Below are 16762 nucleotides of genomic sequence, written 5' to 3'. Positions count from 1 at the left end.
CAGGGCTCAAACCCACAAACCGTGAGATCATGACCTGAGCTGAAGTCGGACGCTCAACTGACTGAGCCACCCAGGTGCCCCCCAAGTTAGTTTTTAATACCCACATAAAATGGCTTGGGTCCCTATTTCTACCCAGACAGAAGGCTCAGCAGGTGCACAAGGGTTTCAAGGGTTTCCAGGGAGATGGCCCTTCCTGGTCATCTGCCACTTGAAGTCCATGTCACCTTCCTTCTTGCCCTCCCCCTGCCCCATTTTATTCCACACATGGCCATTGCTCCTCCTTAATTGCCTGAGGTGCTTGTATATGGCAGACTTTGCTGGAGGTGTGAGGATAGCTAGAGCAGGGATGCAGGAGGGCTACAGCACAACCCAGAATGGGCAGTAATGACCGAGACGTCACTGTGCCCAGGTTCCTGGAGGCTTCGCTACCACAGGAGACTTCATGCTGCCTGTCTCCCTCCTCAGGCCATTTTGCGCTCAGACCCTACCCCCCACAACAACCCCTCCCACCCCGTGGCTCCTTTGCTCCCAATTCTGGGTGCTCCCCTCTTGGGGTATGTGGAAACCTCCAGTCCCGGTTAACCTTTTTATGGAAAATAATATATCTTTCCATCCCTATTCCAGGCTAGGATTGAAGCACACTTTTGTTTTATTCAAAAGGAAATAAACAAGTTTTGCTGTATATTTGCTATATATTTCTGGTCACCCTCTCTAGGCATGTAACCCACAAGCAGAAGCCATTCAATTAAGATTTTTTTCTTTAATACATCTCGGATCACCATCTTAAGCAGGACTCCTCCTGCTTGAAGTAGAGAAATTCCAGGACCAAAGGGCAGGGAGGGATCTTTCCCATGGCTTTGGTTTCACTGGTGACTTCGTTGGTCTCTTTAGGGGCATTACGGAGAGAGAGGCAGGAGCCCTGGATCCTGATTGCCCTTCTGCCAGGAAGATACGTGTAGCCAAAGATGAATTTGGGCAGAGTAGCTGCTTGCTCCTTTAGCCATGGAAAAGCAGGGCCACGGTGAGATGGGAATCATTCCATCGGAGTCTCACTCCCACGTTAAGTTGTTGAAAATCAACCGGGAACTTCTGGTCACTCACATCCGCAACACCCAGTGTCTGGTGGACAACTTGCTGAAGAATGACTACTTCTCCTCTGAAGATGCGGAGATCGTGTGTGCCTGCCCCACACAGCCTGACAAGGTGCGGGTGACAGGGGCTGGTAGCCAGAAGAGGCTTCTCCCGCTGATCTGAGTGAGGACCTCTGAGAGTTTAGTACATTGGCGGAATTTCCCACTGGGGTCGTTGATAAAACAGAAACGCTGGGGTTATCAGCTGATTACACAATTGCACATTTTGCTTTTTGTGTGCGCATTGAGGGCAGACTCCTCTTACGTCTCTGCTCTCCTCGCTCTGTGTACTGCCTCCCAAACTGGTTGATTTCAATCCACTTTCGAGTAGGAGGAGAGAAAAAGAAAATGACCACCTCACACCTTAGCAGTGATGTTCATTCAGTGCCTTTAGACTCCAAAGAGCTGCTCACTGCTGGGTAAGGCTCTGAGAATGGCCTTGCCTCTGATTTGGGAACAACTGTGTCCCAGGCTGGGTCCACAGTAAAGACTTTTCCATACGCCACTGGAGGAGGTCTTAACAGCCCTTAGTTTCATTTTAGCTTTGTGTCATCTCCTGAAAAAGAGAATTGCAAGACTGAACACTCTTTGGGTCAAGGAGTGACAGAACTTGTTTGTCACGTGATCCTGCCAGGCTCTGAGGAGACAGAGGGTTTCTGGGGGAAGCCCAGTAACTGACTTACGTGATTTTTTCGTGCATTTTGAATAACACAAAAAGCCTTTTTTAGGGTGTAACTTCCATGGGGGTCTGTTAGCCCCTTGCTCTGTGGCCCAGCACCCACCTCATTATGCCCAAGAGGTAACTTTCTCCCTGCAACACTCACTCCTGGCCGGCAATAGTGTTAGGTGACGAGGGACAAGGAGACACAGGAAGAATCCTGGGGGTGGGCACACCTCTTGGGCCAGTCTGACCTTTTTACTTTTGGGTTCATGGAAGCCTGGTTTCTCAGAGCCGTGTGGTCTAATTTCTTACCAAGGTTCGCAAAATTCTGGATCTGGTACAGAGCAAGGGCGAGGAAGTGTCCGAGTTCTTCCTCTACGTGCTCCAGCAACTTGCAGATGCTTACGTGGATCTCAGGCCTTGGCTGTTGGAGACTGGCTTCTCCCCCTCCGAGCTCATTCGGAGCAGAGTTGTCGTCAACACTGACCCAGGTACGAGTCCTCCCCATGGGGAACTGCAGACACCAAGCAAGCCAGGCCCTGGGGTTTGGAAATGCTGCGGTGTGTGGGCCCAGCAGCGCATGAAAGCGTGGTCCACCACGGTCAGCCCTGGCCTCTACATCAGGCAGTAGGCCCAGTGTTGTGTTCCCTGTTGTCCAAGGGCAGCCTGGGGACTGTGACTGAACCGAGCCCACATAGCTGGTCTGATCTGTATAGAGGCCTGTGCAATTGTGGGAATGGCCTCTCTCGTGACCTCTTGGTTACTTACTGTTCTGACATATATAGACAGTTTAATGGTTGCACAAATTCAAGAATGAATTTTTTTCCTCTTTAAAATCTTCCCAAAGATCTCCTCTTTAGTTAGTTAGGTTTATTCCTGGGTATCTTATTGTTTAGGGGTACAGTTAATGGCAAGTGAGATTAATTCCTTGATTTTTTTTTTCCTGCTGCTTCCTTATTGGTGTATAGAAACGCAACAGATTTCTGCATGTTGGTTTTTATATTCTGTGACTTTGCTGAATTCATGTATTCTAGCAATTTTTTTGGTGAGTCTTTCACGTTTGCTACATACAGTTTCATGTTGCCTGCAAATAGTGAAAGTCTGACTTCTTCCTTGCCAATTTGGATGCCTTTTATTTCTTTTTGTTGTCTGATTGCTGAGGCTAAAACTTTCAGTACTATGTTAAATAGTAAGGGTGAGAGTGGACATCCTCGTCTCGTTCCTAACCGTAAGGGAAAGGCTCTCAGTTTTTCCCCGTTGAGGATGATATTAGCAATGGGTCTTTCATATATGACCTTTACGTTTGGGGTACAGTTAACGGCAACAGTTAATGTTGAGGGATGTTCCATCCGTCCCTACTTTGTTGAGGGTTTTTATCAAGAATGGATGCTGTATTTTGTCAAATACTTCTTCTGCATCTACCGAGAGGATCGTATGGTTCTTATCCTTTCTTTTATTAATGTGGTGTATCACGTTGATTGATTTGTGAATATTGAACCAGCCCTGCAGCCCAGGAATAAATCCCACTTGATCATGGTGAATAATTCTTTTTTTTTTTTCCTTAAAGTTTATTTATTTGAGAGAGAGAGCACACAAGCAGGGGAGGGGCAGAGAGAGATGAAGAAGGAGAGAGAGAATCTCAAGCAGGCTCCACACTGTCAGTGCAGAACCTGATGCGGGGCTCAAACTCATAAACTGTGAGATCATGACCTGAGCTGAAATCAAGAGTCAGACCCTTAACCGACTGAGCCACCCAGGTGCCCCAGTGAATAATTCTTTTAATGTATTGTCAAATTCGATTTGCTGGTATCTTGTCGAGAATTTTTGCATCCATGTTCATCAGGGATATGGGCCTATACTTCTTTTTACTGGGGTCTTTGTCTAGTTTTGGAATCAAGGCAATGCTGGCTTTGGAGAATGAGTTTGGAAGTTTTCCTTCTATTTCTATTTTTTTGGAACAGTTCGAGAAGAATAGGTATTAACTCGTCTTCACATGGTCTGTAGGAAGACATCTGGCCCAGGATTCTTACTCGTTGGGGGATTTATTCTAGGCAAATTATTCTTCTATCACCTCTAGTTGCCAATCCTTATTTCCAAAGCACAGTGGTACTGCATTAGCTAATCCATTAGTCCAACAGGTATTAATGATGTACCCACTATGGGCAAAGGCGTTGTGTTGGTGCCACGGGTTCCGTGTGGAGCAGATCAGACGTGGTTCTTGTTTTCAGGGAGCTCGGAGGCCAGTGAAGGAGCCCCGACGGTAATCACAAAAATGTGTATTTGCGCATGGTGATAAGGACAAGAGCAGTTCAAGCTGCAGTGAGCCCACGTAATCGGGGCCATGATCTGGTCTGGGAACCAGGGAGTCTTCTCTCCATGCCTGTGCTCTCTCTAGTTTGAGACACTTGTTGAAAATATCCTCGCACCAGGCTCCCAGACTCTGATGTTTAAAGAACCTAGTTTGACCTTGAACACACACAAAAAAGGACAAAGTCCCAGACAATCAGGTGTGTGTTTAGGGGAAACCAGGCCAACCAGCAATGTCAGGGCCAAGCTCTGGCAGATACCTGTGGCCATTGTTAGCACTTAATGCTCCTTCCTGCTTCATTCTGTTTCCTTCCACAGGAGAAAAGAAAAATGTTCCTGCCTGTGAGGAATAATTCTTTCAAAAGATGTCTCCACTGGTTCCTTTAACCAGCTACTTTGGTCTTGCTTTTAAAGTATGAGTCACTCTGCAAAGCCGGACATGAAAGACTATATATCGCGTGATTCTGTTTATATGAAATGTCCAGAAAAGGCAAACTAATAGAGACAGAAAGAAGACTGGTAGTTGCCTAGGGCCAGGGGCAGAGATTGGCTAGAAGTGGGCTCATGATGGAGATATTTTAGAACTGGATTGTGGCGGTGTTTGCATAACTTTGGAAATTGAGTAAAAAATCGTTGAGTAGTATACAATGCCTATTGTAAAATATGTGAGTTTATAGTATGTAAGTTATGCCTTACGAAAGCTATAAAAAATATAACTCACAAATTTTAAGCAGGCAGCCAAGCTGGTCTAAGTTGATGGGAAAAAGTTATAGATGAATTTGGAAATGGGCATGTATGTCTCATTTTTGTACCTGAATTATAATTAAAATCCCGAAGTATTTTTAAAGTTTATTTATTTTGAGAGAAAGAGCTCTCCTGCATGAGTGGGGGGAGGGGCAGAGAAAGAATCCCAAGCAGGCTCTGTGCCGCCAGCGTGGGGCCCGGTGCGGGGCTTGAACTCACGAACCGGGAGATCTTGACCTGAGCCCAACTGGGAAGCTTACCCCACTAACCACCTAGCCCCCCACCCACCAAAGTATCTGCAAGGCATTTATTGAAGAGCCTCTCGTCTGGGGAAGGACCACCTCCCTCTCTGTGTAAGGCCCATCTCTAGCTCAGGTTTGCTTAAGTCCACGCCCATGAGAGCATGTTACTGCCAGCTCCCCTGTGGGCAGGCGCTAAGTCAGTGACCCTCGGGTTGAATAAGGCTAGTTTTCATCTCAGTTTACTCCGTTTTGGCGATTTGGCACAGCTCATTTATAATCGGGATTAATGTCAAATGTATTTTCTCACCAAAAGTGTTGGCATGTAGTTTTGTAAGACTACCGGTTGTTTTCAGAGCAGAGTGATAAGCAAAAGAATGGTCAAGGCAATCTCTGCCTCAACAATAGGAGTTTCAGGGGATGCCTGGCTGGCCCAGTCAAGGGGGACATATGGCTCTTGATCTCGGGGTTATGAGTTCGAGACTCATGTTGGGTGTGGAGATTACTTAAAGAGTTTCAATGGAACTGGCTGTCTTCCCCCCGACCCCCTCCAGTGAGCAGGTACACCCAGAAGCTGCGACAGCAACTGGGCCTCGACTCCAAGTTCATCCTGTGCTACGCCCAGAAGGAGGAGCTGTTGCTGGAGGAGATGTACACGGACACCATCGTGGAGCTGGTGGGCTTCAGGAACGAGAGCCTGGGCCTGCTGGGCAGCCTGGCCTGCCTGCTGGACCACGCCACCGGCGTCCTCAGCGAGCAGGGCGAGACCATCTTCATCTTCGGGGACGCCGGCGTGGGCAAGTCCATGCTGCTTCAGCGGCTGCAGGGCCTGTGGGCCGCGGGGCTGCTGGACGCGGAGTTCAAGTTCTTCTTCCACTTCCGCTGCCGCGTGTTCAGCTGCTTCAAGGACGACGACGCGCTGTGCCTGCAGGACCTGCTCTTTAAGCATTACTGCTACCCGGAGCAGGACCCGGATGAGGTGTTCGCCTTCCTGCTGCGCTTCCCCCACACGGCCCTCTTCACCTTCGACGGCCTGGACGAGCTGCACTCGGACTTCGACCTGAGCAGCGTGCCTGACACCTCCTCCCCCTGGGAGCCCGCCCACCCCCTGGCCCTGCTGGCCAACCTGCTCAGCGGGAAGCTGCTCAAGGGCGCCGCCAAGCTGCTCACGGCCCGCACGGGCGTCGAGATCCCGCGCCAGCTCCTCCGCAAGAAGGTGTTTCTGCGGGGCTTCTCGCCCAGCCAGCTGCGGGCCTACACCCAGAGGGTGTTCCCCGAGCCCGCCGTGCGGGACCGCCTGCTGGCCCACCTGGAGGCCAACCCCAACCTCTGCAGCCTGTGCGCCGTGCCCCTCTTCTGCTGGATCGTCTTCCGCTGTTTCCAGCACTTCCACAGTGTTGCGGACATCTCCACGCAGCTGCCTGACTGCACGGTGACCCTGACCGACGTCTTCCTGCTGATCACCGAGGTCCACCTGAACAGGACGCAGCCCACCAGCCTGGTCCAGCGGAACACGCGCAGCCGGACGGAGACCTTCCGCGCCGGCGGCGCCGCCTTGCGCTCGCTGGGGCGGGTGGCCCACCAGGGCATGGAGAAGAACCTCTTCGTCTTTGGCCAGGAGGACGTGCGGGCCGCCGAGTTGCAGGACGGAGAGCTGCAGCTGGGCTTCCTGCGGGCCGTGCCAGAGCAGGGCCTCGGGGGTGACCAGCAGGCCTATGAGTTTTTCCACGTCACCCTCCAGGCCTTCTTTACCGCCTTCTTTCTCGTGGCGGACGACAAGGTAGGCACGCAGCAGCTGCTCAGGTTCTTCCGGGAGTGTGGGCTTCCTGGCGAGGCGGCCGCGGAGTCCTGCTACCCCTCCTTTCTCCCTGTGCGGTGTCTGAGGGGCCCCGGCCTGGCCGGGGAGGACCTCTTCAAGAACAAGGATCACTTCCAGTTCACCAACCTCTTCCTGTGCGGGCTGTTGTCCAAGGCCAAGCAGAAACTCCTGCGGCACCTGGTGCCCGCGGCGGTCCTGCGGAGAAAGCGCAAGGCCCTGTGGGCGCACCTGTTTGCCAGCCTGCGGGCCCACCTGAAGAGCCTGCCCCGGCTCCAGTACCAGGGCTACAACCAGGTGCAGGCCATGCCCACCTTCATCTGGATGCTGCGCTGCATCTACGAGACGCAGAGCGAGAAGGTGGGGCGGCTGGCGGCCAAGGGCATCTGTGCCAACTACCTCAAGCTGACCTACTGCAACGCCTGCTCGGCCGACTGCAGCGCCCTCTCGTTCGTCCTGCACCACCTCCGCAAGCGGCTCGCCCTGGACCTGGACAACAACAACCTCAACGACTACGGCGTGCGGGAGCTGCAGCCCTGCTTCAGCCGCCTCACGGTCATCAGGTGAGGCCGCCAGGCACAGGGAGCAGCCCGGGGCGGGCCGAGCTCGGGGAAACACCAGGAGGAGCCTCCTGGGGTAGGAGCTCCTGAATTACCCTGGCACTCGTGACCCCTGGTGTTGGGGGCACCCGAGCCTATTCTATCTCACGGTGGCAGACAGCTGGGAGAGAAGCCTCCGCAGCGGGCAGAGCTGGGTCGGCCCCGGCTGGGCATCGAGTGAGTTGCTTAGCCTCTCTGAGCCCTCATCTGGAAGAAGGAGACGCTGGTATCCTAGCAATTACAGTAATAACAACCGGCGTTTATTGAGAAAGGGTGAAGTGCATTACAAACTTTATCTGATTTAATCCTCTTAGCAACCCTCTAAGGTGGTAGGGACTCTTACCTTCATTCTGGCAAACGAGGGTGTGGAGGCACAGAGATGTTCTCAAGGTCACACAGCAGGGCCATGGTAGAGGCAGAATCCTAAAGAATGAATCTTGTGAGATTCATGGGAGGCTCAAAGATAGCCAGTGAGGGGTTTCTGGCACGTGGGTGCTTTTGGGATTGCATAAAAAGCAGACTGTGTGCTCACTGGCCTCTGTTACTTTCCACGATCAAAGCCAGCTGCCCTGAGCTGCCAGGGATCTTAGTACAGAATGCTCACTTTTGAGTGGTTTCCTGTTTGGTGGTTTAGAGGAAGGAGGCCAGTCTGCTTTCTCCTGTTAGCATTTCCTGTATAAAAGACAGCTTGTAAATCTCTCTGACGGTATCAGTTCTCCATAACTTGGCTCATGCATTTCTGATGGGGAGAGGGGATTTGGAACTGGTTCTGGGTACCTGTTACACCAATGCTAGAGTGTACTTTATGTGGGGGCAGTGAGATGCAAGGAGCCCAGGCCTGTGCTCTCCGCCTGGGGCACTCTCACACACCGTGGTCTCCCTGTGCTCATCTCCTAAGATGGAGTGCTCCAAGGTGGCGCTCCTGCCCCAAGTAGCTATCTTTGGAGCCCAGGCTGTCTTCAGCCTTACAGTGGCCTTGCTGCCCTCACTACCTGATTTCCACCTCTTGGCCCAATATGGCTGCTTAGTTCCAGCCATTCTGTTGACGTTCCAGCCTCCAGGAAGAAGAAGGGGCAAGCAAAGAAGGACATACCTCATTCTTTTGAGAACTTGTCAGCTATGGCTAATGAGACTTCTGCTTACATTTCACAGGGGCAAACTTAATCATGCGCCCAGTTCAAAAAATGGGGGATCCTATTTCTAAGAAAGCACAGATATTGGAAGTGACTAGCAGCCTCTGCCACCCTGGGATGGCCACGCGGTGTGTGTACACAGTGTGCCCCAGCACCAAGGTGGGCACCTTGGGAGGAGGGGCCCTGAGTAGCTGACCTGATCATTTTGACGTGGCCTAAAAATCAAACGTGTTCAGCCTTTCACTTATTAGAGATGTCAGCTTGCTGGCACAGTTTGTCCCAGGGTTTGTGTTTGTAAATAAAGTTTTATTGGAACATAGCCACACCCATATGTTTACATATCAGCTGCTTCACACTATAAAAAAATTTTTTTTTTTTACCGTTTATTCAGTTTTGAGAGAGAGCGCGCGAGCAGGAGTGGGGGGGGGGGGGGGGGAGAGAGAGGGAGACACAGAATCGGAAGCAGGCTCCAGGCTCTGAGCTGTCAGCACAGAGCCCCATGCGGGGCTCGAACTCACAAACCATGAGTTCGTGACCTGAGCTGAAGTCAGGCGCTTAACCGACTGAGCCACCCAGGCGCCCCACAGTTGCTTCATACTGTGGAGCCAAATAATTGCAATAGAGACCACATGGTCCTCAGAGCCTCACATATTTGCTCTGTGGCCTTTTACAGAAAAAGTTTGCTGACCCTTGGATTACTGTCTCACCGACCCCTGCTCCCTCACCCTCCTCCATCCCTGAGCCTCCCTCTGTCCCTCAGCCTCATGTAAACAACGGGGTGAAGGATTGAGAAAATCAGGGTAGTTTGTTACACAGATTACTTGGTAGTAAAAAAAAAAAAAAAAAAAAATTCACATGTTAGCCACATCAAAATATCCTGTTAGTACAGGGACTGTGCAGAACAGTTCCCGTGAATGGCCCGCCCTTGTGCAGGAGAGATCCATCATCCCGAAGGCTCTCTTTTCCTGCCCCCATCTGTAAATGTGACCTCCAGATGGGGAGGCTGTTGGCGCTGCGGGTGAGACAGTTCTTGTGGGGACTGTCCAGCCTTTCGCAGGACACCTGATAGCTCTGGCCCCCCCTTGCCAGGTGGCGGGGCCTTCCCTCCCCGAGCCTTGCCATCACTACAAGCCGCTCCACACGTTTCCAAATCCACAGCCCCTGCTGTGTTGTGAGAGCCACAGAGAAGGCCTGACCGACACGTAGGCCACCCGCAAATGCAGGCTGTCAGAGGTGACCGGCCTCACGTGTCCTTTATGTGTCTCTCGTAGCCCTCGTGTCGAGTCAGGGCTCTGCTGTGGTCTTGCTGACGGGCCAGTTCCGCGTGGGTCTGTTGGCCCCACGACGCCCAGATCCTTTAGGAGCTCTGTGGCTGACTGCCATGGCCACTGTCTCAGGGGAGCGTTTATAGCTGGGAAAACTCCAGGACCTACAGGCTTCTGGATCTTGTGGCCTTCATACTCCTCCATAGTGAGCAGCTGCCGTGATTCAGCTTCCTTTGCTGTTTTGTTTCAGACTCAGCGTAAACCAGATCACTGACAGCGGGGTAAAGGTGTTATGTGAAGAGCTGACCAAATACAAAATTCTGACGTTTTTAGGGTACGTATTCCTCTACAGCACCAGATCAGTTGTGTAGTGATAATACAGAGGAGCAGGAAACTGCCGTTCGTGCGAGTCACTGGAGGGTTGGAATGATGGCCGAGCCACCAGAAAGAGCCCTGGACAGGGGGCCAGGAGTCTTGGGTTCTGCTCTTGGCTCGGCCAGCAGCCCACTCTTTGAGCAAGCCCAGAAGTGTCTTTCACTTGTCCATTGAGATCCTAATCCAGGCCAGTATTTTACAAGCGGTGACTGGGGGTTGCTGAGGGAGTGGCTAGGGCTGCCTTTTATAAATGCCAGATGCTGTCTACGTATTAGATTGTGGATCCACAATCCCTCATCCAGAGCCCTGAGCGAAAGACACAAATCCGGAGTCAGTGTATGTGCCATGTAAAAGTGATATGGCCAGTGAGGTCGAGGGCATTACCCGGGTTTCAAGTAATTGAATCTACCTGTAGCAAAACGTATGAATATTCAGAGCAGTTGGGATAAAGCCCACAAAAGGCTCCACATCAGTCGCCAAACTGCTGAGCACTTGAAACCTGTCTGTTTATCACTTTCCGCTTTTTTCTGCCTTCTTGTTGAATTGGTACGAGGCGGTAAAATGACTAACAGGGAGACGGGAGCTTCCAACACTCACTGTCCCTCAAGCTGCTGCTTGTGACCTTAATCGAAAAATACCCATCACTTGCTGCTTGACTGGTCGCACATAATCATCCTAATGACCCCGTGGGGGCACGGTGATTCTTCCTCGTCATCGCAGAGGCAGCAGCAGAGGCTGGGAAAGTGGCGGAGCTGGCTCTGCACCCGGCCTTCGAGACCCCCGAGCCCCAAACTGCTCTCTGTGTGCCCTTCCTCTCTCCTTTCAGCCCAGACTTCAGGTATCGGCAGCCAGCACATACCCACTTAAAAATGTCCCGTGGGGACGCGAGAATAAAAGGGACAGACAGCGCAAGGAACGTGGTGATACTGTGAGAGCATTGTCTGGTGACCGACGGTGGCCACGCTTGTAGCGAACGTAGCATAACTCGTAGACCTGTGGATTCACTATGTTGTACACCTGAAAGTAATGCAACAGTGTCAACTGTACCAAGAAAAAAAAAACCCAAAAAAGCCGACGCCGGGGGTCCCAAAGTCTCACGCTGTGCTCTCTCTCCAAGCCTGTATAACAACCAGATCACCGATGTCGGAGCCCGGTACATCGCCAGAATCCTGGACGAGTGCAAGGGCCTCACGCACTTGAAGTGAGTGGGCTGGGTGTGGCGGCTTATTCGGGAGCCCCTGTGGGTCACCCCTTCATCATTCAGACACAGAATATAAGTCACCAGAAGGTGCACTCGCCCTAAAGCCTTCCACTTGCCCCAGGCCACGTGGGTCAAATTGAGAGACCTGTGTGTGGAAAGGAGAGCTGACCGCAGGGAGGAATCGTGCCCTGAGGGTGAGGCAGGGCCACCTACCTTGGGGGGAAATCTTGGCAAGGGAGCTGTGTGGGGCCTCTTCTAATAAATCACTGATCCCATTCGTGACGGCTCCACTCTCACGACCGAATCACCTCCAAGGGCCTTGCCTCCTAATCCCATCACTTTAGGGGTTAGGATTTGAGAATATGGATTTGGGGGGGAACACAGCCATTCAGACATAGCACCCATCTGCTTGCAAGCAGGGGCTTGATCCTCGGTCCCGTCACAGAAATGCTCTGCCAAAGGTGACGGAGCGCCAGGCCCGGAGGAGCCCCTGGAACGGCACTGGGGCCGGGAACACACACAGGCTGGCCACTTGCACTTGAACGGGGCGCCTCCCTGGCCTGCTGATGGAAACGAGTGACGTTTAAAGGCGGTTATTTACGGGTCCCTAAGTTTCGGCAGACACCCGACCACCTCCTGGAGAGGAATCCGGCGGCTCTCCTTAGGGCTTTGGGTCCTTCCTCGAGAGGAAGCCCAGGGCATGGGTGCCGCGGGTCCCAGGGCAAAGCCCACACCTCCCAAGAGGGGCCCCGCGCTGGGGACGAGGGTGCCGACAGCGGAGTCCCCTCACAGCTGGGAGCTGACGTGCGCACGGCTCTCTCTGCAGACTGGGGGAGAACAAAATAACGAGTGAAGGAGGAAAGTGTCTCGCCCTGGCTGTGAAGAAGAGCAAGTCCATCTTTGAAGTTGGGTGAGTAGAGGCAGAGGCACCTGAGCCTGTCCTGGGCGCGAGAGCGCCGGCTGTGGGGAGGCCGCAGAGGGCATCCTCCCTGGCACGCCTCTGGCTTCTGCACGGGGACTGGGAACCGTTTGGGGAAGTCCCAGGATTGCCGGCAACCTCAGCTGCGCAGACTTTTATTTCATTGCTGCACAAGTCGGTGATGGCCACCAGCAAACGGAGGGGGTGCCGTTCTAGCCCGAGGTGGTAAGCTTCTGCGGGCCGATGTTCTTCATCTTGGGAAGGCGTTTTAAGAAGATTTATGATTTTAATTTTTTTTTCAACGTTTATTTATTTTTGGGACAGAGAGAGACAGAGCGTGAACGGGGGAGGGGCAGAGAGAGAGGGAGACACAGAATCGGAAACAGGCTCCAGGCTCTGAGCCATCAGCCCAGAGCCTGACGCGGGGCTCGAACTCACGGACCGCGAGATCGTGACCTGGCTGAAGTCGGACGCTTAACCGACTGCGCCACCCAGGCGCCCCTTGAAGATTTATGATTTTAGAGAGAGCGAGTGAGCATGTGTGGGAGTGGAGGAGGGGCAGAGAGGGAGGAGGACAGAGGATCCCAGGCAGGCTCTGTGCGGATGGCATGGCAGGGAGCCCGATGTGGGGCTTGAACTCATGAACCGTGAGATCATGACCCGAGCTGAAGTCTGACGCTTAAGCGACTGAGACACCCAGGTGCCCCCGGGGGCTTGTTTTGTTTTGTTTTGTTTATTGCGTAGTCGTGCGGCCATCACCCCCATCCATCTCCAGAACCCTTTCCATCTTGCAAAAAAGCGACTCTACCCGTTAGACGATAATTCCCCCTTCTCCCTTCCTCCCAGCCCCTGGCCACCACCCTTCTGCTACCTGTCCCTGTGAATTTGACTGCCTTGAGTACGTCACCTAAGTGGAGTCATACAGCATGTGTCGCTTTGTCACTGGCTTCCTTCACTCGGCCCAGGGTCCTCGAGGTTCATCTGTGTTGTAGCATGTGTTGGAATTTCCTTCCTTTTTAAGGCTGAGTAGCGGTTCATTGGATATATCTTGTCCATGCATCTGGGCACTTGGGTGGCTTCCACATTTTAGCGACCGTGAACAGTGCTGCTATGAATGTGGGCGTTCAAATGTCTCATCGATTTCTGGGGGCTGTGTCCCCAGAAGTGGAATTGTTGGATCGGCTGGTCATTCTATTTTAAGATAATTTTTTTTAATGTTTATTTTTAAGATAGGGAGTGCGTGAGCACAAGTGGGGGAGGGACAGAGAGAGAGGGAGACACAGAATCGGAAGCAGGCTCTAGGCTCTGAGCTGTCAGCACAGAGCCCGACGCGGGGCTCGAACTCATGGACCATGAGATCATGACCTGAGCCGAAGTCGGACACTTAACCGACTGAGCCACCCAGGTGCCCCTGGTCATTTCATTTTAAAATAATTTTTTTTAACGTTTATTTTTAAGAGAGGGAGTACATGAGCACGAGTGGGGGAGGGGCAGAGAGAGAGGGAGACACAGAATCGGAAGCAGGCTCTAGGCTCTGAGCTGTCAGCACAGAGCCCGACGCGGGGCTTGAACTCACGGACCACGGGATCATGACCTGAGCCGAAGCTGGATGCTTAACTGACTGAGCCACCCAGGCGCCCCTGGCGATTCTGTCTTTAATTTTGTGAGGGCCCACCACACTGTTTCCCACCAGCAGTGCATCCAGGTTTTCCGTGCCCTCCCCTCCCCATCACTTGTCATTTTCTGCTCTTTTTGATGGTAACCACCCTAACAGGGACGAGGTGGTATCTCATTATGGTTTGGACTCCAGAGGCTTTTTAAAAAAGCTTTTTATAGTGTTATAATTTTTACCTGATTACAAAAGAAACACCGATAACTTTATCTGGAAACTGTGACGAATACGAAAAAGATAATAAAAATCATCTCGGAAATATTGTCAACACCTGAGGTCACTTAAGCTTCCGTGTTCTCTCATGCAGTGTGTGCTCGCCACTGTTTTTTTTTAAATCTAGTAGAGGGGCGCCTGGGTGGCTCAGTCGGTTGGGCGGCCGACTTCAGCTCAGGTCATAATCTCGCGGTCCATGAGTTCGAGCCCCACGTCAGGCTCTGTGCTGACAGCCTGGAGCCTGTTTCGGGTTCTGTGTCTCCCTCTCTCTGACCCTCCCCCGTTCATGCTCTGTCTCTGTCTCAAAAATAAATAAACGTTAAAAAAAAAATTTTTTTTTAAACTCTAGTAGAGGTCAGGCCATATGTACAGAATTTTATTCCTTTTCACTTAATCTCATGAGTAGTTTTCCCCTTCATTAAAAATTTGAGGGGCGCCTGGGTGGCGCAGTCGGTTAAGCGTCCGACTTCAGCCAGGTCACGATCTCGCGGTCCGTGAGTTCGAGCCCCGCGTCGGGCTCTGGGCTGATGGCTCAGAGCCTGGAGCCTGGTTCCGATTCTGTGTCTCCCTCTCTCTCTGCCCCTCCCCCGTTCATGCTCTGTCTCTCTCTGTCCCAAAAATAAATAAACGTTGAAAAAAAAAAAAAAATTTAAAAAAAAAAAAAATTTGATATCGTTCAATTGTATAGTACACATACTTTTTTTTTGTAGTTTCAAGTTTTTATTTAAATTCCAGTTAACATATATATATAGTATATAGTATATAGTATATAGTATATAGTATATATATATAGTATATATATAGTATAATATATATATATAGTATATATATATATAGTATATATATAGTATAATATATATATAGTATATATTAACATAATATAGTATAATATTAGTTTCAGGAGTAGAATTTAGTGAGTCATTGCTTACATATAACACCCAGTGCTCATTACAGCCAGTGCCTATTTTATTTTATGTTTATTAAATTTAATTTTGAGGGAGCGAGGCGGGGAGGGGCAGAGAGAGGGAAAGACAGAATCCCGAGCAGGCTCTGTACTGTAAGCAGCAGAGCCCGGCGTGGGGCTGGAACCCACAAACTGTGAGATCATGACCTGAGCTGAAACCAAGAGTTGAACGCTTAACCGTCTGAGCCACCTCTGACTCCCTCTGACTTAGTTTGCTCAGCATAATACACTCTAACTCCGTCCACATTGGTGGAAGTGGCAAGATTTCATCTTTTGAATGGCCGAGTAATATTCCGTTGTATGTATCTACCACATTTTCTTTATCCATTCATCTGTCGATGGACACTGGGACTCTTTCCATGCTTTGGCTATTGTTGATAGTGCTGCTATAAACATGGGGGTGCCTGTGCACTCTCAAATCTGTACTTTTGTACTCTTTGGGTAAATACATAGTAGTGCAATTGCTGGATTATAGGATAATTCTATTTTTACCTTTTTGAGGAACCTCCATACTGTTTTCCACAGTGGCTGCACCAGTTGGCATTCCCACCAGCAGCGTTAAGAGGTTTCCCTTTTCTCCACCTCCTCCTGTACACACACTTTCTGTACAAAACACTGAGAATTCATTCCAGGGCTTTAGCGTCCCCAGGAGGGATGGTGGCAGGGTACAGGGCATGGTGCCCAGGCAGCCCCAGGTCCGCTGTGCATGGGCTGGGCAGGCAGTGCCCTCAGCCTAATAACAATAGCTGTCGCCTGCCATAGGCCAGGTGCTGTTCTAAGGGCTTTGCATATGTTAACTAACTTAATCCTCACAACTCTAGGGGGAATTTTCTTATTAGCCCCATTTTACAGATGAGGAGACAAAGATCCAAGAGCTTATATCATTCACCCAAGTGAACCTTAAATCCAGATAAAAATCCAGTTAAAATGGGAGGCCAGCGGTGTGGCTCTGGAGCCCAGCATCCTGCCGCGCAGACCCTCGCAGGTTATCCGCTGTGGGGAAGGAGGGGGCGAGGCTTCATTATTGCAGCTCCCCCCTAGACCACATCGGCCCGCCAGCACGCTGTAGTAGGGTTCTCTTCCGGAAAAGCAGCGTTGCTGGTGAGGTTTCCAAGGGTGCTTCCTGATCTTTGCTTCCTGGAAGACTGACTGTGTCTTCACCAATGTCTCGCGCCCCGGCACCGAGCCAAATGGATGCTGGAGTTGGCAATTCCACAGGCCTCCTGTTTAGGCTTCTGCAAACCTGTCTCCTCCTCGAGGGGCATCTGGGACTGCCCTGTGCTCAGACACCTCCCCCCCCCCCCAACGCCTCTCGGAAAGCCCAGCGGCGTGAACTTAGTCTCTAATTGTGCAACTACCTGATGGGCTTCTGTTCCTGAGGCTTCTGCTGCTCTTACCCTTACATTTCCCTTTGAATTGGAAACCGAGAGCAGCTCACTAAGGGGCTGGTGTGGGAATCTGCTCCAGGCCACGGCTCCAGGGACAGAGGACAGACATCTGCCGGTGAGTGTCCCGTGGGCTCAG

At 51.5% G+C, this 16762-nt stretch overlaps 1 protein-coding gene across 4 annotated transcripts in view; it reads left to right on the top strand.

Annotated features, from left to right (window-relative positions):
- Positions 1-16762, top strand: part of NOD1 (nucleotide binding oligomerization domain containing 1) — a 76275-nt gene that overhangs the window by 36140 nt on the left and 23373 nt on the right. For all 4 annotated transcript variants that reach the window (XM_030308177.1, XM_030308178.1, XM_030308180.1 and 1 more), the window contains 6 exons: positions 892-1203; positions 2108-2282; positions 5636-7460; positions 10145-10228; positions 11387-11470; positions 12297-12380. In XM_030308177.1, the coding sequence (XP_030164037.1) occupies positions 1003-1203; positions 2108-2282; positions 5636-7460; positions 10145-10228; positions 11387-11470; positions 12297-12380 (2453 nt within the window). In that variant the 5' untranslated portion in view covers positions 892-1002. The remainder of the gene's footprint in view (positions 1-891; positions 1204-2107; positions 2283-5635; positions 7461-10144; positions 10229-11386; positions 11471-12296; positions 12381-16762) is intronic.

Source organism: Lynx canadensis, chromosome A2, assembly GCF_007474595.2.
Source record: "Lynx canadensis isolate LIC74 chromosome A2, mLynCan4.pri.v2, whole genome shotgun sequence".
Taxonomy (NCBI): Eukaryota; Metazoa; Chordata; class Mammalia; order Carnivora; family Felidae; genus Lynx; species Lynx canadensis.
Note: the sequence above shows the minus strand (reverse complement) of the source record. Positions and strands in the feature narration are given on the sequence as shown.